The sequence below is a fragment of the Gadus morhua genome, chromosome 18, assembly GCF_902167405.1.
Source record: "Gadus morhua chromosome 18, gadMor3.0, whole genome shotgun sequence".
Lineage (NCBI taxonomy): Eukaryota > Metazoa > Chordata > Actinopteri > Gadiformes > Gadidae > Gadus > Gadus morhua.
The window spans coordinates 13,183,476-13,209,842 of NC_044065.1; the positions used below are offsets into that span (position 1 = coordinate 13,183,476).

The 26,367-nt window shown below is 45.0% G+C and overlaps 2 protein-coding genes across 3 annotated transcripts in view; one reads left to right on the forward strand and one right to left on the reverse strand.

Annotated features, from left to right (window-relative positions):
• Positions 1-621: 621 nt before the first annotated feature.
• tex2l (testis expressed 2, like) lies at positions 622-21,900 on the forward strand. Of its 2 annotated transcripts, XM_030339572.1 has the most exons (12): positions 622-1,207; positions 4,190-5,720; positions 6,846-7,049; positions 9,102-9,462; positions 9,884-10,209; positions 10,431-10,565; positions 10,658-10,757; positions 13,757-13,886; positions 14,775-14,912; positions 15,655-15,864; positions 19,506-19,626; positions 21,172-21,900. In XM_030339572.1, the coding sequence occupies exons 2-12, from the start codon at positions 4,221-4,223 to the stop codon at positions 21,340-21,342; spliced, it is 3,396 nt and encodes a 1,131-aa protein (XP_030195432.1). In that variant the 5' UTR covers positions 622-1,207; positions 4,190-4,220; the 3' UTR covers positions 21,343-21,900. The 2 variants fall into 2 exon arrangements, with proteins under 2 accessions (XP_030195432.1, XP_030195433.1); XM_030339573.1 differs by lacking the exons at positions 15,655-15,864; positions 19,506-19,626; positions 21,172-21,900 and adding an exon at positions 14,653-14,710 and having other exon boundaries at positions 14,775-14,882.
• An 881-nt stretch (positions 21,901-22,781) lies between these two features.
• The window catches only part of noxo1b (NADPH oxidase organizer 1b), a 3,898-nt gene continuing 312 nt past the window's right edge, over positions 22,782-26,367 (reverse strand). Inside the window, exons 2-8 of the mRNA XM_030339583.1 lie at positions 26,327-26,367; positions 26,119-26,191; positions 25,830-26,013; positions 25,506-25,714; positions 25,073-25,207; positions 24,777-24,897; positions 22,782-24,042 (exon numbers count right to left, since the gene is read on the reverse strand). The exon at positions 26,327-26,367 is cut by the window's right edge and continues 40 nt beyond it. Coding sequence (XP_030195443.1) covers positions 23,403-24,042; positions 24,777-24,897; positions 25,073-25,207; positions 25,506-25,714; positions 25,830-26,013; positions 26,119-26,191; positions 26,327-26,367 — 1,403 coding nt within the window. The 3' untranslated portion in view covers positions 22,782-23,402. The remainder of the gene's footprint in view (positions 24,043-24,776; positions 24,898-25,072; positions 25,208-25,505; positions 25,715-25,829; positions 26,014-26,118; positions 26,192-26,326) is intronic.

A 26,367-nucleotide genomic window follows, 5' to 3' on the forward strand; every position in this document is an offset into this window, starting at 1 on the left:
GACGTCCAGTCCATGGCGGTTAATGTATCCATTATATTCAGCCAAGGCGCAATTATACCCCGTTCTTCATGTTGTCATATCTAGGGCTTCTGTATGTAGGCCAAGAAACACAGAGAAGAGGGCGAGAGAGAGAGTGAGAGAGTGAGAGAGAGAGAGAGAGAGAGAGAGAGAGAGAGAGAGAGAGAGAGAGAGAGAGAGAGAGAGAGAGAGAGAGAGAGAGAGAGAGAGAGAGAGAGAGAGAGAGAGAGAGAGAGAGAGAGAGAGAGAGAGAGAGAGTGGAGAGAGGGGAGAGAGTGGAGAGAGGGGAGAGAGTGGGGAGAGAGTGGAGAGAGTGGAGAGGGAGAAGGATACATTTGATAAGGTTTTTGAGTTTTTTGAGGATATATACAGCCAAATACAAAAGATAATCGTTTTATTTTTGAAAACATCAGTCAAATGCTAAGAAGTCATATTATAATAAATGGTCATTATGTAGCCTATGCCTGAGTCTTTTTTTGTGCGTGCGTGAGCGCGCACGCATGTGTATGCGCAAGTATTTTGATAGAGAGAGAGAGAGAGAGAGAGAGAGAGAGAGAGAGAGAGTGGAGAGAGGGGAGAGAGTGGAGAGAGGGGAGAGAGTGGGGAGAGAGTGGAGAGAGTGGAGAGGGAGAAGGATACATTTGATAAGGTTTTTGAGTTTTTTGAGGATATATACAGCCAAATACAAAAGATAATCGTTTTATTTTTGAAAACATCAGTCAAATGCTAAGAAGTCATATTATAATAAATGGTCATTATGTAGCCTATGCCTGAGTCTTTTTTTGTGCGTGCGTGAGCGCGCACGCATGTGTATGCGCAAGTATTTTGATAGAGTGTGACAGAGGGGATATGGGGGCCGAGTGTAAGGGAGTGCGTGTTGTTGTGACTGTGGGATTTAATTTTTTTAATCGGGATTAACATGCGCGCAGCGGCGGCCATCCTTTTCTTGCCGGGATGCTTCCCGCCACACGACACATCTGGACGGAGACGGGCGGGCTGCGCAGCGGTGTTTCGAGTGCCTCGCCGTCATCGAAGATAACTCTTCTCCGCCCGGTGGAGTCTGTCGTCCACATCGATGTCGGGCAAATTAGCTGACGTTTGCCAATGAGTAGCAGCACGAGCCATCGCTGACTGACCGAAAAAGCGCGCGACCGGAGTTCGGTTTAGAACTTTCCATCGAAATGTACCGGTAAGTGAGATCGTCTTCTTTCGTCGCACAGGCCTTCTGCGATGTCACAAAGTGACTTCTGCGAATTGAAACGAATTTATGTTAGTCATCATATAATAAAGATAATGTAATAATTCATAAGATAATATTATAAGGCTATCATGTAGGCCTAGGTAGCCTATTCGTTTTAATTATACCATGTGTAGAAATGAAAGGTAACAAGAAGTAGTCTACCAACATATCATCGTGAACACAAATGAATTGCCCAGGTCATAAATCAATCATCGTTACTGTTATTCTTTCGAAATGTAAATAGGTGCCATTGGCAACAACGTGACTCACTCTCGTCCTCCCATTGGGACTCAACTGATTCAATCTTACAACACTAAACAAGTGCCACAAGATGGCTTCGCGTTTGGTGTATATTCTGTTTCTATAAATCGAATTATGACTCTATAAGGAATGCATGGTTATTTTCTGTAGAATAACTAGTAGGCCTACATTATCAACAGGCTGACAAGTCCGGTACATTATCAACCATGGTATGGGTCACTCACTACTCGAACAGACCTGCAACAGACCTCATCAAATGATGCTTGAGCTCCTAATCTGTGTGATTTGTCAGATTTCACCATAAATCCTGCATTAGTGTTTAATCCGAGGTTGTAAGTGTCCAAAACTGATTAGAGGGTCAGATCGGTGCACACACACACAAACACACGCACATTTTTGCAGATTTTTTTCAGGGTAATTGTGAGACAAATGTCACAAACAAATGTTTCAATTTTAACGGACTGGAGCAATTGACACGATGGACTTCAGAAATCATTGATTGGCAGGGCCTCACTAACACAAATGTGTCTTCCACTTGCATGCAATAGCTGAGTGTGAGCAAAGCTTGGCATATTCCCAATTATGTCAAACCGGAGGCCTGGCGATAAGGTCTCAACAGGTCACCTCCAATCCAAGAATCAAATTAAGAAATGTGGCAATGTGTGGTTAAGTCTATTGATCATAAGTCTCTATTCGGCCTCTGTCATTGTTTTCCTCTTGGGTAATAGGCTATGCAGTCATTCAGCATAGTAGTACTAAACATTTCAATCATTTTGTCTTAATTATTGCAGACTCTAAGCCGTATCACAATAATGTGTGAATGAATTAATTTGTAATCACTCTTTTTCTCTCAATGAAATTTGGCAGTTAAAAATGTATTGATGCTTTGCATATCTCTTTCTATTTTGGTCCGAAAGGAAACATACTTTTCAAAGAATAAATGAAGTGTTTAAAAACAGTAAAATACAAAATAATAATTAAATACAATATAAAAAAAACAGTGCCTTTTTGTGACGAGCGGTTCAACACACACTAATCATTATGGCCTAGAAGTGACATTTTCTGCTACAATAATTGCATGAAAAACTGCATAATCCTACACAGAGTTCAACCTCCTGTGACTGTCGGCACGTGCGCTTTCTCGCGCTTGCGTGCTTTTTTCGTGATCTCTGACACTGATGGGCGTTCTTCCTGACAATCTCACACTCACTGTGTCACGTAAAAATGTAACAGCAAGCCTCTAGCTGCGTTGTAGGGACTGTGACGTATCTGTGAAGCGTATCTCCCCCTTCCCACAGTGCATTCTGCTCTGTGCTGTATGGATTAGTCAGAATCCACCAGCTGCTGCTTCCCTTGAAATGCTGCCACACAGCGCTGCTAATACGCTTGCATAAGTCTAACGAGTGAAAGGTGGGATTTGATTCATGCTATAACAAGTCTGCCGGTATATACGTTGTGACCCAGAAAGATAGGATTCCCAATCGTTACATTTTTCATTCTGCTCTGTGAAATCCAGAAAGCCGGCTGGAGAGTTCCAATGTTTTCTGTACCTGTCTGAATCTTGTTGTGTGATTGATGGTGCAGCATCTCTTCAGGAGACAGTTAATGGAGTGAGTACATTCCAGAAACTAATATAAACAACAGAGATTTATGTGCCACTTGAAAATGCAACTGGGTCTGCCTCGACTCCTTTTCTGACACAAGAATAAACCAAAGCAGGATTTCTTCTCAATAATGTCCGTGCTCATATTGACATCAATGTCAGATGGCTCATAATATGCTTATACTGCACAACAATCTAGTGTCGCAATTGTTAGAGCATGGTACCACACTGCTGGTCCGATTCCCTCTCGTACCAAAAATACTGGTACTAGTTGCTGAATATCACATCAATGTGTTGCTGAGTATGCAACCATGGTGTTGGATTTCTCTTTGGATGAATGAATCCAATAAACAACATATATTTATTTGACATATAGTAACAGACTGGCCTAGATAACTTCCATCATTTGGGGACATCTTGGCCGATGTGCCTAAAGCTCTTGCGCTGAGTGCCAGCTATGGGAGAGTAAGGCTTCTTTGGCTTTAGTTCAGGCCTACTTAGTCTACTGTACACACAGCTTACGGAGTGTGTTCAGACCGTCTATCCAGAGCTACACTAGATTACATTCATACTTTCATACACAGACCAAAATGCTTGCTGCTGCCGTCTGCCTTCTACTAAAACGAAACTGCTGATAGTCTCATCGCTGGCTCTCGAACATGCATGGATGCACACAAACACACACACACAGACTCACACACAGACACACACAGACACACACACACACACACACACACACACACACACACACACACACACACACACACACACACACACACACACACACACACACACACACACACACACACACACACACACACACAACTGCTCTCTCTCTCTCTCTCTCTCTCTCTCTCTCTCTCTCTCTCTCTCTCTCTCTCTCTCTCTCTCTCTCTCTCTCTCTCTCTCTTTCTCTCTCTCTCTCCCTCTCTCTCCTTTCTGGCTCTTTCTCTGTTCTCCATTTTTACTCCTTTATCCTACCTGCTCAACATAGTTGCCAAATGTGTTGCTGAATATCACTCCCTCTGTCTCTCCCGCTTCCTTTTTTTTCTTCTCGACACTCCTAGACGTCTCTGGTCTGCAATGTAAAGATCGGCGATGTCGGAAAGCGGAAAACATGGAGGGGGAAAAAGGGAGGATCAGGGGGGTGGAAGAGGAGGCGGAGGAGGACAGGGTCTGGTCCCTTCCCATGGACCCCTTCCCCCTGACCTCCGGCCCTCTCCGCCCGTGACGGAGGGCCCTACGCCCCGCCAGCCCGCCCACAGGAGGCACCTCCCGCGGGGCATCGTGATCCAGCTGACGGGCACGGAGGGAAAGTGGGACAGCCTGGACGACGGCGAGCTCCTCTTCTCCGGCCTCCACCCCGACGACGAGGACCCCTGCCCCCTCATCTCTCTGTCCACCGAGGGGGAGGCCTCCCCTGAGGAGGGCGAACGGGAGCCATGCTTCATGGCCTTCCCCTTCCCTCTCTCCCCGTCCTCCCCCGACTCTCTGGGGAGCTGCTCTCCCTCCTTCGCCACGCCGGCGCCCGGTCCGTCCAGCTTCCTCTCCCCGGGCCCGCCGTCGCCGACGCACCGGCCGGCGCCGGCCAGCCTGGTGAAGTCCCTGTCCACGGAGCTGGAGCTGAAGGAGGGCTCCACGCTGAGACCCCGCCCGCTGCTCACCCTGGTCAAGTCCATCTCCACCGAGCTGTCCCGCTCCGAACCGGAGGTGTCCCAGTCCAAGTCCGACTCCCGCCTCAACCTCCACCTGCTGAAGCAGCTCACCCAGCACAAGGGCCGCAGTGGCGGCGGCGGCAGGGACTCACGCACCGCGCCCCCCTCCCCCGGCTCGCTCTCCCCCAGCGGGGAGGGCCCGAGGGGGAGCTTCTTCAAGCTGGAGCTGGAGGACACCAAGAAGAAGCTGTCGGAGGCCATGCAGGAGCCCCTCAGCAGCATGTTCAGTAAGATGCGGCGGGACGAGAGCAGCGGGAGCCCCAAGCACCAGTGGCGAGCACCGCAGGGGGCCGGGCCCTCGCCGGGGCGCGCGGAGGGGACGACGGACCCGGGGGCCTCTCAGGAATCTCCGCTGAGGAGTGCGAAGAGAGCCGACACGATGGACCTTCCTCCCGCCTTCGACTGGCCCGGCGTTAGGCATCCGAGGAGGGGACGCCACGGAGCATGCCCGGTACACCACCACCGCCGCCACCCCGTCAGCCGGCCCAACCACAGGGACGAGGGACTGGAGGTATGCGCCGACGATGACGCCGTGCGAGTCATCGGCGTGGAAAACCAAAGGAGAGAAGCTAGCGCCCCGGCTGGGTCTCTGCCCTCTTTCAGTGCCGCGATCAGGACCGATCCCCCGGCCCCGGTACCGGCCATGAGCCTGCTGTGTGTGGCCGTGTTGTCGTACTTGTACTTCACGCTCCCGCTGGGCCCCTACCTGTCGGGTGCGGGTCTGGGGCTGGCTCTGGGCTTCCTCCTGGGGCTCTTTCTCCTCAGCCTAGGCTCTTCCAGGTGTCGGAGACCACCCCCCACAGGCAGACGGAAAACTTCCCTGTTGGGACTGGAGATGGGAGCCGGGAACGTTGTTGCCAGCACTGAGCCTGATGTCCTCAAGGTAAATTCACTGGGATAAGCTATGGATACATTTCTAAATGCATCGTTTTTTTACCATATGGCAAAAATGCCTGTAGTTAAAATAGGGCACAGTGAAGTTACTCTGATGGTCACGCATTCAATATATTACATTTTGACTCGCCATGTGTATTTAACTATTTTGGTGCCTTGGCGAATACGTGAGATTCCATCTAGACAGGCTTCAAGTTTTGCGTTTGTGGCTGAACCAAAGTGGTTTAACTGGCCAATCAGCATTATATCATTATTATTATTACTATTTTGGTGCCTTGCAAGGCAGCTGGATTTGTGAGTCATGGAATGCGTGAGAATCCATCTAGCCAGGCTAGATGGATTTGGGTGAGTGGCTAAACCAAAGTGGTTTAACTAGCCTATCGGCATTATATGAGGAAGTACGTGTTGTACGTGATCTACTTGATAAACAGTAATAGACACAAACAGATTGATCTACCAATACTCTGCCAAGTATCTTTTGAAAGAGCCTGCCCTTTGCCAACCAGTTACCAAGGACCGACAAACCAACTGCCGCATCAGGTTAACTCTTTGGTGCATTGGTTGTATTTCTAGTGTTTAAGTGTGTGTGTCTGTCCCTTTTTAATTTAGAAGAATGCCAGTGACCAATCCCTCCTTAGCACAACAGTTTTTCTAATGTGATCTGTTTCTATTAGAAAAATATTTGCAGACAATGATTTCAAATATTTAAATACTGCAGCAAGAGCATTCTTCAGCCCCATAAGCTTGTTTGAACCCGAGACCGACTGTTCCTCTCGAGCTACTGCCAGATCCATGGGCAATTATTTAAAGTTAAGAGGCAGTGTAAAGTGCCAAATAGCCGGGGCCGACTGTGTAATTAACAGCGACTCATTCAGCTTTCCAGGAATGCTAATTATGAGTGTGGTTTCTGTCAGGCTGTTAGCTTGTGCCGGTGGCATGTGCGAAAGAGTGCTTCAGGGCACCTGATGGGTGTCGTTGACATACAGACACGTTTATCCTGTAGCAGTCCTTGTCACACTCATTGTGGAATTTTGTGCTTTTCTCTCACCAAGGGCATATTTCCCAGAATTGTTTATTTCGCTGCATCCGGTACGTTTTGGGTTTCTCTCCCCAGGGTTGGATGAATGAGATGCAGGAGTACGACCCGGAAACCTCCCACCCGTCTCTGATGGCGTCAGTGTTTGCCTCCCTGGAGGGCTCCTCCCTTTGCCTGGAATCTCCGCGGTGGAACATCAGCCGTTGGGCCCGGTACGAAGACGACACGCCCCACGCCGGCAGCTTCGTCAGAAGACGTACTTTCCACCTGGTCAACAGCAGGGTAGGAGGGTAGGGTGGGCCGGGGCGCATGATGCCTCTTCCCTTCACGCCACAATGAATGACCTAAATACAGATAAGGGTGTATTCATTGTTGGTGAAATGAAGGCCCAAAGGCCAAACTGTAAAAAGTTGACGCCATCGACGGCTAAATTAGAGAAAATGTGTCCGTGTTCATGTAGACATAGCATCAGAGTCTGTGTCTGGGGCTTGTTTCACTGTTGACGGGTATCGTGGCTGTAAAACTCAGACACGGTGAACAGGACCTCTCCTGTTCACCCTTTATATCAATGACCTAGACTATGTCTCTGATGCCTTTCATAAAGTGTTATTTGCAGATGATACCAACTTGATCCTGTCTCACAAAAACATTCTTGTCTTGCAGGAAACTGCAAACAAGGAGCTATTAAAAGTGGACACTTGGTTTAAGTGCAACAAATTATCACTAAATATCAATAAAACAAACTACATTATATTTCGTTCCACAAAAAATACAAGTAAGGTGGAAAATACTTGTCTCTCCATCAATGGCCATGTCATTGAAAGAGTAAAATCAACTAAATTTTTGGGTGTAGAACTCGATGAATTTATCAATTTTAAAAGACACACTCATCAATTATTAAATAAACTTTCCAAATATGTTGGACTTTTTTACAAAATAAGACACTTCCTCCCACTTTCAACGCTCCTTACACTGTATAAATCTCTGTTTGAACCCCACATCACCTACTGCAATATAATCTGGTGCAATACATATCCTAGTCATCTTCTAAAGTTACAGCCCTTCTCCATACATGCAGTTACAGTCCCTTCAGAAAAAGATTATACGTGCAATATCCTGATCGAAATTCAGTGCTCCAACTGCCTCACTGTTCCACTCATATGGTCTCCTCAAGCTTCCTGAAATCAACACCTTTCACAATGCATGCACAATGTACCAGGTGGTAAATAATATGAACACCCGCCTATGTGAGCTTACCAGGAAACTATACCAGGAAAAAACATTTGATTACTGGCAAAGTAAGAAAACTGAAGAGCACTAGCCTGAGTATTGTTTCCAGGGGACCACAGATATGGAATAAGCTTGAAGGTTTCATAAAAATCTCGCAGTCCTTTTTGGCTTTCAAAAAAAATCTAAAACAGAAGCTGGTATCCACCTACATATGACGGTGGTGGAATGTATTGTTACAACCTAGTTGTCAGTGTGTCTGCGAGATGTATGTGTCGTGTTCTCTGTGGAAGTGTGTGCCTGGGATGAGGCTATGGATGTGAGTGTGTGTGTGTGTGTGTGTGTGTGTGTGTGTGTGTGTGTGTGTGTGTGTGTGTGGTGTGGGAGTGTGTGTGTGTGTGTGTGTGTGTGTGTGTGTGTGTGTGTGTGTGTGTGTGAGTGTGTGTGTGTGGGGGGGGGGGGGGGTCACAGGTCCCCGCTACAAGCATTTCTTGCTTCTTAGGGATCGCCTTGTCATGCTGCCATCTCTGTTGTTTTTAATGCGTGTTGGATGTATGTATTATGTTTGTGCTCTTGTATTGTCCGGCACCTTAGCATGAATAAACTAAACTAAACACACGCAACCTTTACACAGGCATTCATCCAACACTGGTACTGTAAAGATAACAAGCAGTGTTCTGACTACTGTGTGATGTCATTTATTCTAACATATAGTTGATTCATGAGCCTGATAAGCTGAGAGCAAAAGAGGTATAAACGATACTGAAATCAGGGCGGATGAAAGGTTAAGATGAAGGATTATTAGCAGAGAGCACCTTTCACCTACCAACTCACACAATGGAGACCTAATGCTTCTAGTCTGGGTACATTTTACTCATCTATGTCTCATCTTTATAGTGTCTAATGATTACAATTAATCAAATTTAATTAATTCAATTGATATATTAAACTGCAATTCAATATTTATTTGATTAATTTTATAAAAAAAGATTTCACATCACCTCAGAACAAGTCAAATACATTAAATTAAATACATTGAAATAAAGGTCCATTTAATGCAATACAATTCAATGAGATGAGTTCAGTGGTCCCCTGCTGTTCCCCCAGGTGTCCCTCCTGCCGTCGGTGCTGGCCCGTAAACGGGCGTGGAACCCCAAGTACCCCATCTGCATCCAGCTGGCCGAGGGAGCCTCCTCTCTGGGAGGGGGGGAGGCGGTGTCCCCCGAGCCCCAGGAGAGCCAGGGGTTAGGGGAGCCTGACCCGGTGGACCCAGTGACCCCCAACAGGCAGCCCGGCCATGGCTCCCAGCCTGCGGCGCACCCTCCCACCACGCTCTACCTCTTCGGCCGCACGGGACGAGAAAAGGAAGAGTGGTTCCATCAGTTCCTGTCCGCGTCCCTTGACGGCGCAGGACGAGAGAGGGACAGGTGGAAGAAGCGGGGGGATGCCAGACCTGTGAACAGAGCGGGTAGGAGGGAGAGAGAGGCCTCGCTGATGTATTAGCAGCAGCTACGCGTTCATCCAAAAGATGAGGCGTCTCTATGTAAGCGTGTGCGCGGATTATGGATTATAGGCTTGGATACTCCCTAGTCCACCGTCGGTTCCCTGCCTTTGAGGCTGCTGATGCTACGTTGGAGAATTAAATGATCATAGCACATCATGGATATCTCGCAGATGTTTGATAGATATTCAGATATTTTGTGTATACCATGCCCCCGAAATAATAAGATCTTATATATATTTTATGCATAAATTATATCTCTTGCATATTTTGTTCGTCATTCATCACAAGTCTGCACTTCACTGCCTCATCCTCATCCTCCTTGATTCCCTATCAACCATCACGCACCAACCAGAGGAAAACCCTCTCCGTCTAACGTCTCTCCTAGATGACCTCTCAACCCTGCAAAGCCTAAGTCCCCCGAGTCAGGGCAGGGTCAGCTGCGGCGCCAGCAGACAGGGCAGCGCTGAGGAGGACGAAGCCCCGTCTTCACCTCCCGTCCAGCAGCAACATCATCAGCATCTTCATCATCCCACCCCGCCCGTCTCTGCCCCAGGCCCCCAGACCTCAAGCGGCTCCATTGGGGGGCTTTCCCTGCTGGACTACCCCAGCTACATGGCTCGCCTGCTGGCCTCGGCGGAGAGGCTGAGTCCCCTCCCCAGCCCCACGGCCGGAGGCAGCGCGGAAACAAGTCCCACCGCCGTCGGGGACAGAGTGAGTCAGGCTCGTTCAGAGCCGCTAGTGGCTGGCCTGCATGGGACTGGTAGATTGGCAGTAATGCGTGCATTTGAAGGAATGCACTGTGTATTTAAGTTACGAATCAAAGTGACAGCTTGAATTTGTGGTTTTGAACTTGGAGGAAATCCATGTCCTTTCTAACTAAGCTCGAGAGCGACAAAACGCTGTTAATTATCTTTTCTCTCTCCTCCCTCCAGTGTACCTGCGATCTCCCAGAGTCCCCGGCGTGGGCGAACGCGCTCGTCGGTCGGATCTTCTGGGACTTCCTGCGTGAGAGGCTCTGGTCCGACGCCATGTCCCGCAAGATCCAGAAGAAACTGAGCAGGATCCACGTGAGTTCTGGGTGCAGTTCACGTCAGACGAAGATAATTTGGTGCATTGTCTGAGGACGGGTGTCTGTGACCGGGTCTCTTGTGTCCCGTAGCTGCCCTACTTTATGAACGAGCTGACTCTGACGGAGCTGGACATGGGCTCCTGCATGCCCCAGATCACGGCGGCGTCCGGCCCAGAGGTCAACCATAGAGGTGGGTGTGGTGTGGGCATGGCTGTGTACCATAGAGGGGGGATGCATGCATCTGCATGAACAGAAAACATCCAAACCCAACGTGCCTGTGAAGTGGAATAAACTAATTTGATCCCTTGTGGTGTGGTGGTCTCGTGCTAGGTTATGACTCGTAGAGTGGTAAATGTTCAACAACGTGGTTTATCTAGAGACACAAGGCAAACAGGCTTGCGTTCTGGAGGTGGTTCATGAAGCATCTCCCGTACACAGGTAAACAAACAGTTATATTGAGAGTGGACGGAACGGTAAATAGGCCACGCCTACATGTTCTAACTGACCCAGGTAAACCTTTGGTCTGTCTTGGCTTAAACGGAAATGGCAAAGTGGCCATGTTTGTAGTCTTTAACTTATCATTAAAACCTTATATGGTGTTATCCATTATGAAGTGAAGAAACCATTCATAACTGTGGTTAGCTTGAACCTATGTCATCAGAAATAGCATAGCCTAAAATAATTGACATCACCTGCACGAACAAACAGACACACACACACACACACACACACACACACACACACACACACACACACACACACACACACACACACATTTGATAAATGTATTTGGAAGGACCAATACTACAACACCATAGCATCCAAATATTAATAAAGAGCTTATTATGTCCAAAACAACACAAACACTTTGCAGGTAACCACAACCAAGTGAATCAGTAGAGATACATGTATAGTTGAAGTTGTATCATGGGTAGAGATAACAGCCCTTCTCCATACATGCAGACTGCCGATGATTGCTGACACAGAGCAATACATGGCTATTTGCTTAGAGATCTTCTTATTGAGTCAAGCAATTTGCATTCCTCTAACACAGAGTCTATGAACATGTCCAAGGCTACCATAAATGAGTCCAACTAGATTTGTGCTATAACCACCTACCTTTAAAGCATGTATTAATGGCTGGTAGCAACAACCAACTTCCAGATACACATTGGTTTTTAAAAGATCATCAAAAACAACAATGTCAGGAGTATTTGGAGAGTCTCTAAGAACACCTACCAGGGAGTTATCATTTAAATGCCTATACCGGTTAATTTGCATTTTTTCGTTTATATGTATTGTGCTTAGTCCATGTAATTTGCGTAGTTCATTCGCTGTAATGTCAACAATGCGATCGTGACGGGCAATGTATAGTCCTTTAAATGTGGGGCATCCATTCATTATGTGCGCTGTTGATTCCAATTGTTTATTGTTATGTAATAGGCAGAATGGCTCATGACGGTTTGGAAACCATAGTGAAAGGTTATATTGAGTCGGGAGTGCTTGAAGTCTTGCTTTGAATACAAATTTGAAAATGCCTGCGTTAACAGCTGAATTATGGAGCGCCGAATGTGAAACTGCTGGGTCCTCGTACTGTAGGCATGCAAGTTTACAAACACACACACACACACACACACACACACACACACACACACACACACACACACACACAGGTGAACAGACAGGCAGACAGGAATGTAAGCAAACAGACCGAAAACACAGACAGACACACAGACAGACGGACAGACAGACAGACAGACAGACAGACAGACAGACAGACAGACAGACAGACAGACAGACAGACAGACAGACAGACAGACAGACAGACAGACAGACAGACAGACAGACGGGCAGGCTTGGATAGATGGCAGGTGTGGCATAGTGGCATAGGTGGCATAGTTTAGTCCAGATCATGATAAGGGTTTCATGCCATATTAATTTCAATCATCACAGAGATGCTGTGTCAGTAGTATCACATTTCTTGCTGGCAGCAGACAAGCTCCGACACGCACTAGACAGGGCTTTTCACATTTCTTCCCTTCATTCATTACCTTCTTGTTTCAAACAAATCATGTTGCTGGAGAATGGCATATAGACACGTAACACAATTGGCAAACACAATCTAGGAAAGTGAGTACATAAAAAAAGTGTCCGTCCCGGTTTAAAATCACCACTGTGTAGACTGGCCACTGTAGGAACACACTTATTTAAATACCCACGCAAAGGTGATTGTCCTTGGAAGAGTTACAACTGGCATAACCCCTCTACATTTTTGGTGCCCTCACTCAAGAAGCGCTGTTTGCCTTATGAGGAAGGCTTGATCTGAGGTTATTGTGTATACAACATGCATGCAAAACAGCCTATTGAGCCCTATGTGTTTGGGTGAGCATTTGAATTCTAATAATCTACTACGCCCCCCCCCCCCCCCCTTCTCTCTCTCTCGCTCTGTCTGTCTGTTCGGCTGGCCACACCATTCTATTACACGTTTACTGGCTCCTCCGTTTAATACACAACATGTGTCATATCCCGTTTTGTCGGGATTTATAATCTGGCGTGATTTAGGCTAGATTTTGTGAGGGCCTCACGTGCTGTCAAACTGTTTAATCTCACCAACAGAGGATCTGTCTAGATTAGGGACTAAGAGAGAGAGAGGAAGATGTGTGTTGTGTTTTCATCTAATAATCTTAAAAAACGTTGTAGTTAAATACTATATAATTAAAAACATTGTAGTTATATATAATCTAATCTAATACATGTAATTAAATACAGTTTGGTATTTTTGTATATTTTTGTATTCTAATTATTTTTTATTATAAAATATATTATTGTTATGCTTTTGATTCCCGAACAAATGGGATGGAATTTGAAATCTTTCAGTATGTACTCATTCTCCACTCTCATGAGGATGGAAATGATGAAGAAGAAGAAGAAGAAGAAGAAGAAGTAGAAGAAGAAGAAGAAGAAGAAGAAGAAGAAGAAGAAGAAGAAGAAGACGAAGAAGAAGAAGAAGAAGAAGAAGAAGAAGAAGAAGAAGAAGAAGAAGAAGAAGAAGAAGAAGAAGAAGAAGAAGAAGAAGAAGAAGAAGAAGAAGAAGAAGAAGAAGAAGGAGGATTAGGACGATGATGAAGTTGGAGACCATCATGGTTGTAGCCTAACGATGTGTTCTGTCCATGCTGCACTTTGGGGCAGGTCTGTGGCTGGAGCTGGAGGTGGTGTACACGGGCGCCCTGCAGATGACCCTGCAGACCAAGTTCAACCTGTCTAAGCTGGGCAAGGAGGGCAGCAGTGAACCGTGTTGTCCTGACATGGGCCTACAGGGGTTAGCAAACACGCGCACGCACACGCTCACAGATACACACACATGCACTCACGGGCACACTCACAGGCACACCCACACATGCAGACCCACAAATGCACACCCGCACTCAAACTCTACCACTCACACACACACACATACACAAACACACACACTCGTACTCAAACTCTACCACTCACACACACACACACACACATGCACCAGAACCTTAAACATACACGCATGCGCAAATAAATGAATACATACTCACACACACAGGCACACAAATACAAACATAGATACAGACAATTACATACACACACACACACACACACACACACACACACACACACACACACACTCACACACACACACACACACACACACACACACACACACACGCACACAAACACACACAGACACACACACTCCCACTTAGACACAAACGCACAAAGATCTGCCCCACATTCCCTTGATTGGCACGGCTCTCTGCTTTCGAGGGATTAAAGTTCAGACAAAGCTTCCTATTGGCTTACGTGATGTTTCAGCTCGTTGTCCTTAACTACTCAGATTTAAAGAAATATATGGAGACCATGTTATATATAATACATGGTTAGATATTTCTGTGTCTGTATTCACAGATGCACTTTCTCAATCAAGGATTATCCTTTGGATTTCCATCAGTCAATCAATCCATCCACCCATCCATTGATCCATCCATCTATCTATCCATCCATTTATTTATCCATCCATCAATCTTTCATCCATAATGCTCCTCTCTCTCTCCCAGGTACAGACCCCTCATCATTTATCCATCCATCCCTCCATAAGGCTCATCTCTCTCCAAGGTACGGACTCCTCATCATCCATCCATCCCTCTAGCCCTCCATAATGCTCCTCTCTCTCCCCCAGGTTCAGACCCATCCTGGGGGTGCTAGCGGACAGCGACGAGGAGTCCTCCAGCGCTGGGTCCTCAGACGAAGAGGAGCTGCTCCTCTCCGAGCCTCAGGTTGCTGCTGGCGACAGGGGAGGCCCCCACCTCACTGAGGGGTAAACATGTGAACACTGAGGGGTAAACATGTGAACACTTAGGGGTAAACATGTGAACACTGTGGTACAGTAGGATTGTATGGTGGGGCTAATAGTGTGGAGTGGCCCAACAAGAAACATGGCTATTTCGTGGTGGGATCCATGAACACATTTGTTGATTGTTGGTGTTGCGGTTTCATCAGCTACACGACGTTCTCTACATTAGGTGGCTCTAGGCTCTCTGCCCCTCCTCTGCTCTCCTCTCCTCTCCTCTCCCTTGCTCTTCACTGCTCCCCTCCTCTCCTCTCCTCTCCTATCCTCATGTATCCTCTCCTCTCCTCCCCTCTCCTCTGCTCTTCTTTTCACTCCTCTCCTCTCGTTTCTTCTCCTCTCCTCTCCTCGTCTAATGTCTCTTCCTTCCTCTTCTTTACCCCCTCCTCTCCTCTCCTCTCCTTTCTTCTCCTCTCCTCTCCTCGTCTAATGTCTCTTCCTTCCTCTTCTTTACCCCCTCCTCTCCTCTCCTCTCCTTTCTTCTCCTCTCCTCTCCTCTCCTCGTCTAATGTCTCTTCCTTCCTCTTCTTTACCCCCTCCTCTCCTCTCCTCTCCTTTCTTCTCCTCTCCTCTCCTCTCCTCGTCTAATGTCTCTTCCTTCCTCTTCTTTACCCCCTCCTCTCCTCTCCTCTCCTTTCTTCTCCTCTCCTCTCCTCTCCTCGTCTAATGTCTCTTCCTTCCTCTTCTTTTCCCCCTCCTCTGCTCCCCTCAGAGCCCCGGGAGGCCGGAAAGGGAGGAGGATTTTGAAGTTTGTCGACAAAATTGCCAAATCAAAGTACTTCCAGAAGGCCACTGAGAACGAGTTCATCAAGAAGAAGATCGAGGAGATGTCCAACACTCCTCTGCTGCTTACCGTGGAGGTGCAGGAGCTATCAGGAACCTTGGTCATCAACATACCACCACCCCCGTCCGACAGAATATGGTACGACCCATCGTTACGTAAAGGAAGATGGCCCATAGCTGTGTTTATTGTTGGATGCAAGAGTGTTTTTTTCATCCGCTCACATGCATGGTTACACAGTATTTTTTTATTTATTTTTTTTGCTTTATATTTGGAGGGTAGCAGTTTATTTATTTTTAATCTAATGCTATTTTTTTCTGTATACTTGGTAACCCTTTGCAATCTACAGTGATAACAATATTGTATGTTTACTGTAAGTTAACATTAATCAAGATGAGTAAATGCAATAATAAACATAGAGAAAGTAGTAAGGGTTATGGGTAGTGGGTTAGGGTTGCGATTAACCCTAACCCTGTTCAATAATATTTAAATGAATACCTTTGTCAACACGCTGTGTTGACAAAGGTATTCATTAACCTTTGTAAACTAAGCTAACACTTAGGGCTGCAACAACGAATCGATAAAATCGATAAAATTCGATTACTAAATGCGTTGGCAACGAATTTGGTCGTCGATTCGTTGTGTCGCGCGATTAATAAGTTACTCGTAGGCGCAGCACTGTTTACAGCCAGCCGCCGACAGGTTGGTTCATGGTTCATGCACGCCCACAGCGAGCTTTAGTGTGAGCGACCACAGCTTGTATTTTGGTCGTATCTTAACACTGGACTGTAGGCCTACATAGAAGTGTTGTACCTTCACTGTCTTTGGGTTAAAAAAACTCCTTCAACTCAGTATAGTCCAACCGAAAACTGTCAGCTGCTGCTGCTGCAGACGTTGTGCAGACGGGCTCGGAGTCGGCAACGCGTGCATCAACAGTCATTCAAAGCAGCGGTAGTAATCACACAACCGTACGGTGTAGAAAGTCCCGTCAGTTAAAAACAGTAATGCAGTTTTTAATTCCATGTTAAAATCGGCAGGATATAGAGCTAGTTAGCTTAAAAAAAGTGTCAAATGTGATGTGTTCAGGTCGGCTCAGTAATATGATTGATGCGTTCAAATGCAACAGAAAAAAATAAATAATAATTGAGATTTTGGTGAAAACTTGTTTTCACAGTAATATAAAATAGATAGTAAAGATAGAATTATGACCTGTTTAATGTCCTATCTTGAACTATCATCATCTTATCAGCAATTAAAGCAATATTACAAGTTCTATTTTAAGGAGTCTCGAAAATGGTATCAATAGGTTTGACCGGTTAACCATGGACATCCCTTATATACTTAAGCAATAGATCACGCCAGGCTGTGGTATGTGCTCATTATACCACTGTTAAGGGGCGTTGTCCGGCCCCGACGCGCAGCGGAGGGCCGGCGACCCCCTTCACAGTGGTATAATGAGCACATGCCACTGACTGAAGTGATCTATTGCTTTTATACAACGGTTACTGTTATGGCGAAACGAAAGTCATAGACACACTACATTTAAAAAGAAACCAAGAAAGTCAAAGTAGCCGTTTTATTAAAGACTACCAAAAAGTAGTCCCTCCTGGCTGCCTTCAAAATGCACGACGGTCGCTATGCAACACACTTTAGCGTCCCTCCGAGAGAACGGTTGTAACGGTTTCCACTTCAAGGCGCAGAGTGATACTTTCACAAAATGATCGGGCGTCATAGCAGTTATGTATACGGTCATTATACAACAGTTGGGAACCAATCAGATCGCTGGATTTAGGTCCCCCGTTGTATAAATATATCATATATCATACATTGTATGTTTTTTTTGTGTTATGTTTTTTTAATTGTTTTATTATTTAATATTACTTTTAATAGTTTTGGGACGTTGGCGCAATAACCTGGTGTTTTTACACTTCAGTCTGCACTGTGAATTTGAAGTAATGTTCCGTTTTTTTTATCCGATTCATCGATTAATCGAAAAAATAATCGACAGATGAATCGATTATTCAAATAATCGTTAGTTGCAGCCCTACTAACACTGTTAGCTTAGTTAACATGAACAAAACAACTTGCCATTGTCAGTGGGTCTAATAATTCTTAATTCTTGTTGTGAAGGAGGTGAGTTATTTTTAATGTGTTCCTGATTTCAATCAGCTTTAGAAAGACCCTTTATTTTTTAGTAATCTTCTAACACCGTCGTGGATAAACACACAAAAAAAAGAGAGTCGAGAAAGTTTGAAAGATGAATACTTTATTATAAATTGATGAGGCTCCATGTTATCATATTCCGTTACCATGTGGATGCCTCATCCATGCATGAATCACAACACCCCAGGCATTGGACCTAGAAATGAGCCCCCTACCCATTCTCCCCGACCCCAGTTTTCCATGAACTGAACGTACACTTATCCTCCTTCTCTGGATTCCAACTGGCTTTACATTAAAACCATACAGTTATATCAGATGTTAAACAGTGAGGGACTCATCATAAACATATGAGTAATATAGATCATATATATAATAAACCAGATGTGATGGTTGACACACAATCTTGAGGAAAGTAGCCACGTATAATCAAGGAAAACAAACCTCTATACCACATATATATATATAGATATATATATATATATATATATATATATATATATATATATATATATATATATATATATATATATGTACATGAAGATGTGACATGCATGAGCAAAGTGACACTTCTACTTCTTCTAGACAAAAATCATACAGTCAAACAATTGTCAACAATATCACAGAATATTATTGTAGACTACATTAATAACAGATGCCTAGTTTAACTTTCACTTAAGCATTACTTAGTAACCTTAACATACAAGTCATTAAAAGTAAAGTGTGAGGAAGAATGCAGGGAGCTCCGTTCTTCTTTGTGGCCGTCGTGAATCGCCCCCGCCCTTGTCTCGTCCTGTCAGGAGGAGGGGAGCCAGTTATAAATGGGCTTACAGCTTTTATGGGTCAAGTTGGAGTCAGCCAAGATTCATCTCAGGCGAGCAGGAGGTGACATTTGTAATATATTGATGCCCCTCGGAATGTATGCCTTTATTGACTTGGCTTTTCCCCCACTTATTTACTTCATTCAGGCAAGATAATGACTTCCTTTAATTATATGGAAAATACATTCATTAACTTTGACTGTGATTATACTTCCTTTAAAACTTTAAACCTCACAACTCTGTGATCAATGGGGCCCGTTTTATAAAGCGAAAGAGTTCCTTACAGTCAGGAACCCAATAAGTAACTACTGATCAAATGATGGACCATCACTGATTACAAACATTCTACCTCTGAATATTAGCTTAACGCACCAAATATTTGAAGGACAGAGTCAACACTGCAGGGTTTTGGTTTTGCGGTAAATGGCGCTGGCTTTTGTTGCCCTGTTGCCTCATGGAGTGGTTAATGACTCGTCTTGCTCCATTTGCTGAGTTGTTCGGCGATCTATCTTTATTTCTAGATCTTTTGTTGTAGATTGTAACGCATTGTGTCACAAAAAAAAAACACTAATAATGGTCGTTAGCTTCCAACCGATTCTCGTAAAGCTGGTATTAGGCGCCGAACAAGTTTGACGTGACATACATGGACATGTATTGGGAAGTAAGCTCTACATAGTGTGTGTGTGTGTGTGTGTGTGTGTGTGTGTGTGTGTGTGTGTGTGTGTGTGTGTGTGTGTGTGTGTGTGTGTGTGTGTGTGTGTGTGTGTGTGTGTGTGTGCACGTGTGTTTCTTGGTGGACAGGTACAGTTTCTGTATGCCACCCAAGCTGGATCTGCGGGTGCGTCCCAAACTTGGTGAGAGGGAGGTGACCTTCTGCCACGTCACAGAGTGGATTGAGAGGAAGCTGCAGCAGGAGTTTAAGGTGATTACAATGTCAATAGAAGCAGTTCCTTCACATCAAGGTGCGGTTTCAAAGCCTTTGTCTTCCAGATAGACAATGCGTCTCTGTCCATGTCCAGTTGCACCGGCACCTAATCTACAGGTGACCAGCCCGCGTTTTGTATTCTTCTTTCTGGTCACGTGTATATAAATCCCAAAAGGATGTCTCCTAGAAGTCGCCGAGCAACGTATGTCCATCGGGTCTCATTCACTCCGAATCTCACCTGCTGACTCCAGAGACTCTCCCAATCAGTATCAAACTCTGAGCTTCCCCTGCCCCCTCAGCTGTTGATACTTACCTCTGATGAGCACCTCAACACCCCCACTTTTTCCTGCGTATTCTGTTTTTCTTGAATTCATCACAAAACACAGTATACTAAAACACAGGACAAGAGAACAGGATGAAGGTGAATCCAAATAAATAATTTGATAAACTTCTTAAGAGTAGTGGTCGGGTTATTGACAGATTGTAAAAACAGGATGAAGCTGTCATCGTATTAACTCTTTGATCAGTCAATAGTGCCAACCATATCTAACTGTTACACCCTACAAATGCAAAGGAATGTAACAGCGATGAATAGATTCCTCAACACTAAATATGACAAGTATTTACTGCGTGTCACTACCTATGTATAGCATATATGTTACAGATGCAGCCAGGGTTAGTCTAGCAATGCTCCGTGAGCTTGCGAGCTGGAAAAACGAAACTGTTGAGGCCAATCACGTATCGAGTCGGTGGGCGGGCTTAACCTAACGACGACTGACGGTTCCGTGTCAAGCCAGTGTGGTCCCTGCTACATGACTGATTGTAGAGCTATCCTATTGCATGCAGAGGCATGCAATAGGCACAAACTGAACCATTTACCTGAGCACCGTCCTTCTTCTCGTTTACAATCGTAGGGTTTAATTCACAAGTGGGTTCCTGAGATCACTTGACAGACCATGCCCTGATAAGACAGCAGCCGGTTTGACTGCAATCAGTCACTTTAATTTTCTGTTCTGTATTTTGGCAACGCAAATTAGTAATGAATATCTTATTTTGAATATCTGCATAATGAATGTTTGTGTCTGAATTAGTTAAAAAATGAAAATATGAAATGCACTTTTGGAATTTCAAAGAAGTGAATTTCAAACTAGTAGATTTAGGTCACATTATTTTCACGTTTTACATAACATTTAAATGGTATGTAAAACATTATGAATTCAAATGTGTTAACGGTTCAATATACAAAATTGACTGGCATTTAAACTTGACATTATGGCAGGGATTTGCTTCCATAGTTTCTCTAATTTGTATTGCATGCTTGCATGTTTCGCAGTCTCACTTGTATGTCATTTAGCATTAGAATCTATGGACGGAATGTAATGTACCCGGGAAAGGAATACAGTTGATTTACCGGATCCACTATCTCAGTCTCTTCCTTGTCTCTGCCACCTTGTTGGTCTCTGTCCAATCCTGTGTCACTCATGTGTCATTTTTTCAATAACATTTTCATAAAATAGAATGTTTATTGTCTTTGTCTTTCAGAAGGTTTTTGTACTTCCTAACATGGATGACATCTACGTGCCACTGATGCATTCTGGGTTGGACAGTCCCCTAGTGTCCCAGAAGCTCTCCCCTCAGTCTGAACAGTCTCCTTTCTACGTGGACTCCATGGAGAGAGACCCAGCAGAGATCACTAGGGCAGAATCTCACTAGTGTCCAGAAGGAAGTGTTCTATCTCCATCAACGATTTTCATATACACATTATTTAATGTCTATATGTATTTTTAAGATTATTTTGTAAAAGATAAAGGGATTTATGTAAGGACTTGATGTGCGATCGGATTAATGATTAATTAACCATTAATCAACTTTAGTTAATGCTGTAATAAGCCTTTACTTACAGTTATTAGCAGTCCACTAATGGTAGTAATAATTTACAAGTGGTGTTACAAAAAATATTCATGTTAACAAAGTGTTTAACATGTTCTTGTTAATTGGGTATTAATGTAGACATGAATTAATACCCCTACAGAATTAATACCCTAGCACCCCTAATGCTTTATAATAATGCTTATTACTGAATTAACTATTAAAGTATTGTTAATAAAGGGTCAATTACACTTATTGTAAAGTGTTTTAAAAAAACAACAACAATTGAAAGTGACTCCTGAATTAACTATAGTGATGCCTTCTGTTCATGTTTACATGTATTTGCTGCATTGGTTGTATACAGATGAATGACATTTTTAGTGTATTTACAGATGCTGAATAAAAAAAAAAGATCCATATCCATTTCTTAAATCAATATGTGCAATTAAATCAATACCTAAGTTGGATGCCGACAATCTATCCTCACACAAACTTCACTTTCTGTTGTGAGCCTTCAGAGCTTATTGTTGTAGTGACTCACTTGGCACTTCCAAAACACTCAATAAGAAACTGATTTATCAATTCAAACAAGGTTCAACCTTTGTGTTGATGGGCATATTATGGGAAGTTATAGATACGCCCTAGAAGTAATAAAAACTCAACAGATATGTCTACCGGCACGTAGGCCAACTGTTTGAGTCGTTATCTGCCACGGTCCTTGAGGTGACACCAGACATCAATCAGCCATTGCAGAATAGAGAAATGTGCATCTTTGAGTTGACTTTCTGTGGACTAATATTTATAGTTTTACAACACATTCTTACAACTATCATGCATTATCTTTCTTACGGGGCTTAGGTTACCGATAGCAGATAAGATGATAGAACATCATAAAGCTAACCTAGCCACACTATAAGCAGTCTCAAAAATCAGTTATGGCATTAAATCTGGGTTTACAGAGAGTTTATGTTTGTTTAGCCAGCAGTAGATACATACTCTTTAGAAACTGAATCAATATCAGGGATGCCATATATATATAGAGAGAGAGAAAGATTAGATGCATCTGTCTGATACATCAGACAGATGTTTGATTAGATGGTTGGATTGCCAACGTGGATATGTGGATTTTTCATATTCATTATCCGAAAATCATATTTATTATCTGACATTACTTTTTAGCATGATGGCGTTCGCAATGCATCAATGGGGAATATGGTGTGAATAATTTGAATGTATACTTAAAACAAGAACGTGACATGAAGAAGCATACATCGTCATCTTTCTATGATTTAGAACACATATTTATTGTACACATTGAGTAAATAACAACACAATATACAGTAAGTTTGGAGGCACAAATAGTATACACACTTAGGTAACTGTACACTTCAATGTTCATTGAATGCCATCTTTTTTTCTTTCTCCTTCATATTATAGGTAAACAAGGTTTTTCTCTGCTGAAGAGTCACACTACAAATATAATTGATAGAGGCAGAAACCAGAATCTCATCAAATCTTGAAAATAGGTATACCAAGAGTATAAAGAAGAGCAGTTATTATGCAATGATAGAATCCTTAAATACAGACCAGAGAGGTTCACCAGTACAACAGGAACCCATCAGATCAACTACTACAAGCATAGATACCAATCACTTTTCAGCGTTAGGGTTAGTGTTAGAGTTTGTTTCTTTCATCTGTTTCCTCTCAGAGGATCCCAGTGACCCTATATGTTCACAGATATTCATTATCACTTGATAAACGTCCATTACAATTACTGGAGTAATTGACAGTCAGCTCTAGTGTTATCCGAGGCTCGATCTGAAAAAACATTTGATTCAATAATCGGAATAGAGTTGATTTAGCTCCATCTGCTAGACACGAGACGCGCAGCGGTCGGGTGGGCTTCAGCGGGACTGGATGCTGACCTCTGGTTCCTGCATCAGCCGGTCCCTGGAGGCCAGTGCCGCCTTGCGGGTCATGGTGGTGCACCTGGTCAGGATCTCCTGGGGCTTGGGTCTGGCTGGCACTGTGGGGGTCCCCCCGGCGGCCCCCTTCGGCGACCCGGGGGAACCGGAGCCGATGCTGGCGGTGGAGGACGTGGACTGGTCGGAGAGCTGCGAGTCGGCGGCGCTGATCCCGCTGACCGCGGAGCTGGCGGAGTTCCCCCGGGGTCGACGGGGCGGGACCTGGGCTTTCCCGGCGTTCCCGCCCGGCGCCGAAGCGTACTCGTCCAGGGAGAAGCTGCGTACGCCGCGGGAGCCTGCGTGGTCGGACTCGGACAGCAGGTCCAGCGAATGGGCTTTGCGGAGCCGCGACATCTTCTCCTGTTGGCCTGAGCTCTGGCCCGGGCTGTCTCCCTCAGGCTCCCTGTGCTCGGACAGGCTGGGCATCAGACGCCCGCCCGCCTGGGTCTCCTCCAGCGCCGGGGAGGCCAGGTTGAGGGTGGAGGAGTGCAGCTTCCTCTGCAGGCTGTGGAGGCACGCCTGGGGGTTGCTGTAGGGCTTCAGGTACATGGAGGGGATGAAGCCCGCCTTGTCGTTGTACCTGGAAGACACGCAGACACACAGTGAGCCACGCGTTTCGACATGCAGAAAGTGGGAATCAGGAATGTCGGTGGGGATGTGAAATGGTTGCTCGCCGTTCGACGTGATATACATTCACAATTATACATCTGTAATGTTGGTGACACACTATACAAATGATCTGCCACTCCTCCCTCTTATGCAGGCATTCAATGTGTGCCAGTTTTTAATATATATATATATATATATATATATATATATATATATATATATATATATATATATATATATATATATATATATATATATATACACACACACACACATACACACATCTATAAAAATATATTTATCTATGTATAGATAATATACATGTATATATTTATTATAACTATACACACACAATAAATATATTGAGTACACAATGTAAAATTGTGTACTCAAAAAATATTTCTTGCATTACGTATTGTGTTGTTTGAGAAAAGGCACACCCACGTTTCCATCACGCTGCAATAGTTGGTTCCGTTCCCAGATCTCCATGACACCCAACCCCCCCCAGCTCACTTACAGCGCCTCACCCCTCGGGCACTTCACCGACGGTTTAAAAAAGAACAACGCTTCTCGGAGACTTCGGCTATGAAACACGAGAGCAACGCATGTCGGCTCGTCAAATAGCCTTTGGGCCTTGGTCCCCTTCACGGGGCTACAGGATGGGGACAGGCCGTGTCTGTGTGCCTAGCGTCGCGTCGGACCCACCTGACGAGCCACCAGCCGTCCTTGGTCATCCGCAGCACGCTGACCACCGCGCCGATGGGCACCGACACCTCGTCGGCCTTCTGGCCGGTGAATGTCCGCACGGCCAGGTACAGGGCGGCTCCTAAAAAGGGAGAAACGGGGGGAGGGAGACCAACAATGATTCTTTTGTCGTCTTTTCTTCTCGTGGGTCGGATCTCCAACGCTATGAAGCATGGCGGTCTGCCAATGTTGGGGGGGGGGGGGATTCCACCAATATCAAGTTTAAAAACGCCAGTCGGGTGGAGGAGATAACGCACCTCCTTCCAGGAGGGCTTCCTCCCAGTCGTTGTGGTCGTCGTCGTCGTCGTCGTTGCTGTCCTCCTCAAACATCTGCAGGTAGGGGGCGGGGAACCAAGCCAGGCGCTTGTGTTGGTTCTCCACCAGCCACCAGCCTGCCAGAGCATCGGAGGGTTAGACAGCGACGACACCACAATGCTTATCATCAGTGCAAGGTGTGTTTGTCTGCGTGTGTGTGTGTTTGGTGTGTGCTTTTAAAAACAAAAAAAAAGGTACAGCTATGTCGTGGCAAGCCTGTTTGAAAAACAGGTTGGAAAGTAATTTAGCCCGTTTGAAAAAACAGGCAAATACTGGACATTTGGAAAGTAATCTCCTTAAAAGGGTCAACTGTCAGGGTTGGAAACCATATATGCTAGGAAGGTGGGGATGGTTAGTGTGTGATGAGTGACCAACCTGCAGGGTCTTTGATGAGCACCTCCAGAACCTCCTCGTGGACCACACTAAAGGGCCGGTTCTTTGTGTCCTTCGTCTCGTACGCGGCAACGCAGCGGTATGTCTGGCTCACAAAGGGTGACGTGACGCTGCCCGAATGCGGTCTGTTGACATCAGCCACACCTCCGCCTTGCATATTGGAGAGGTCGCCCGACGGCAGCACCATGATGCTAGCACACAGAGGAAGAGTCCATTAGGTCCACAGTTTAGATTTGAGGAGATGCATTTATGCCAATTCGCAATGGATGGCGCCACAACCGGTTGAATTTCGCAGCATAGACTTACCTATTCTTGGTGAAGTCCGGCTGCAAGTCCTGGTCTTTGCACGTGAAAAACAGATTGACCTCTGAACTCTGGCAGACGGAGGAGTCGCATTGCAAAAGTTTGGAACAGTAGTCGTCGAGGATCTTCATGCGATGGACGGATCTCCTGGAGCTGTTTTGCTGCAACATGGTTTTAATGGCGCGGGCTGAGCAGAGGGAAGACGCAATTAAACTCAAAGCCCACTGTGAATTAAGATGCTACATTACTGGCACTTTTAACTGTTGGTTCAGCATAAAACAAACCCAATTACCTCTGAATTTTGGGATGACTCTTTCACTTTTCTTGAGAGGGTTCAAAAGCGGGAACTTCTTTTTCAGATGTCCCTGAAAAAAAAAAGGAAGACGAAATAGATGTCAATACATGTTCAAACCCTATTCATACATTTTACAATTAGCATCAATTAAGAAAAAGAATCAATACTGTGCCCACGTTTGATCATTTATAATAACTGTACTTACATGGAACTTTTGAAATTCCTGGAAGGATCTGTAGATGATCC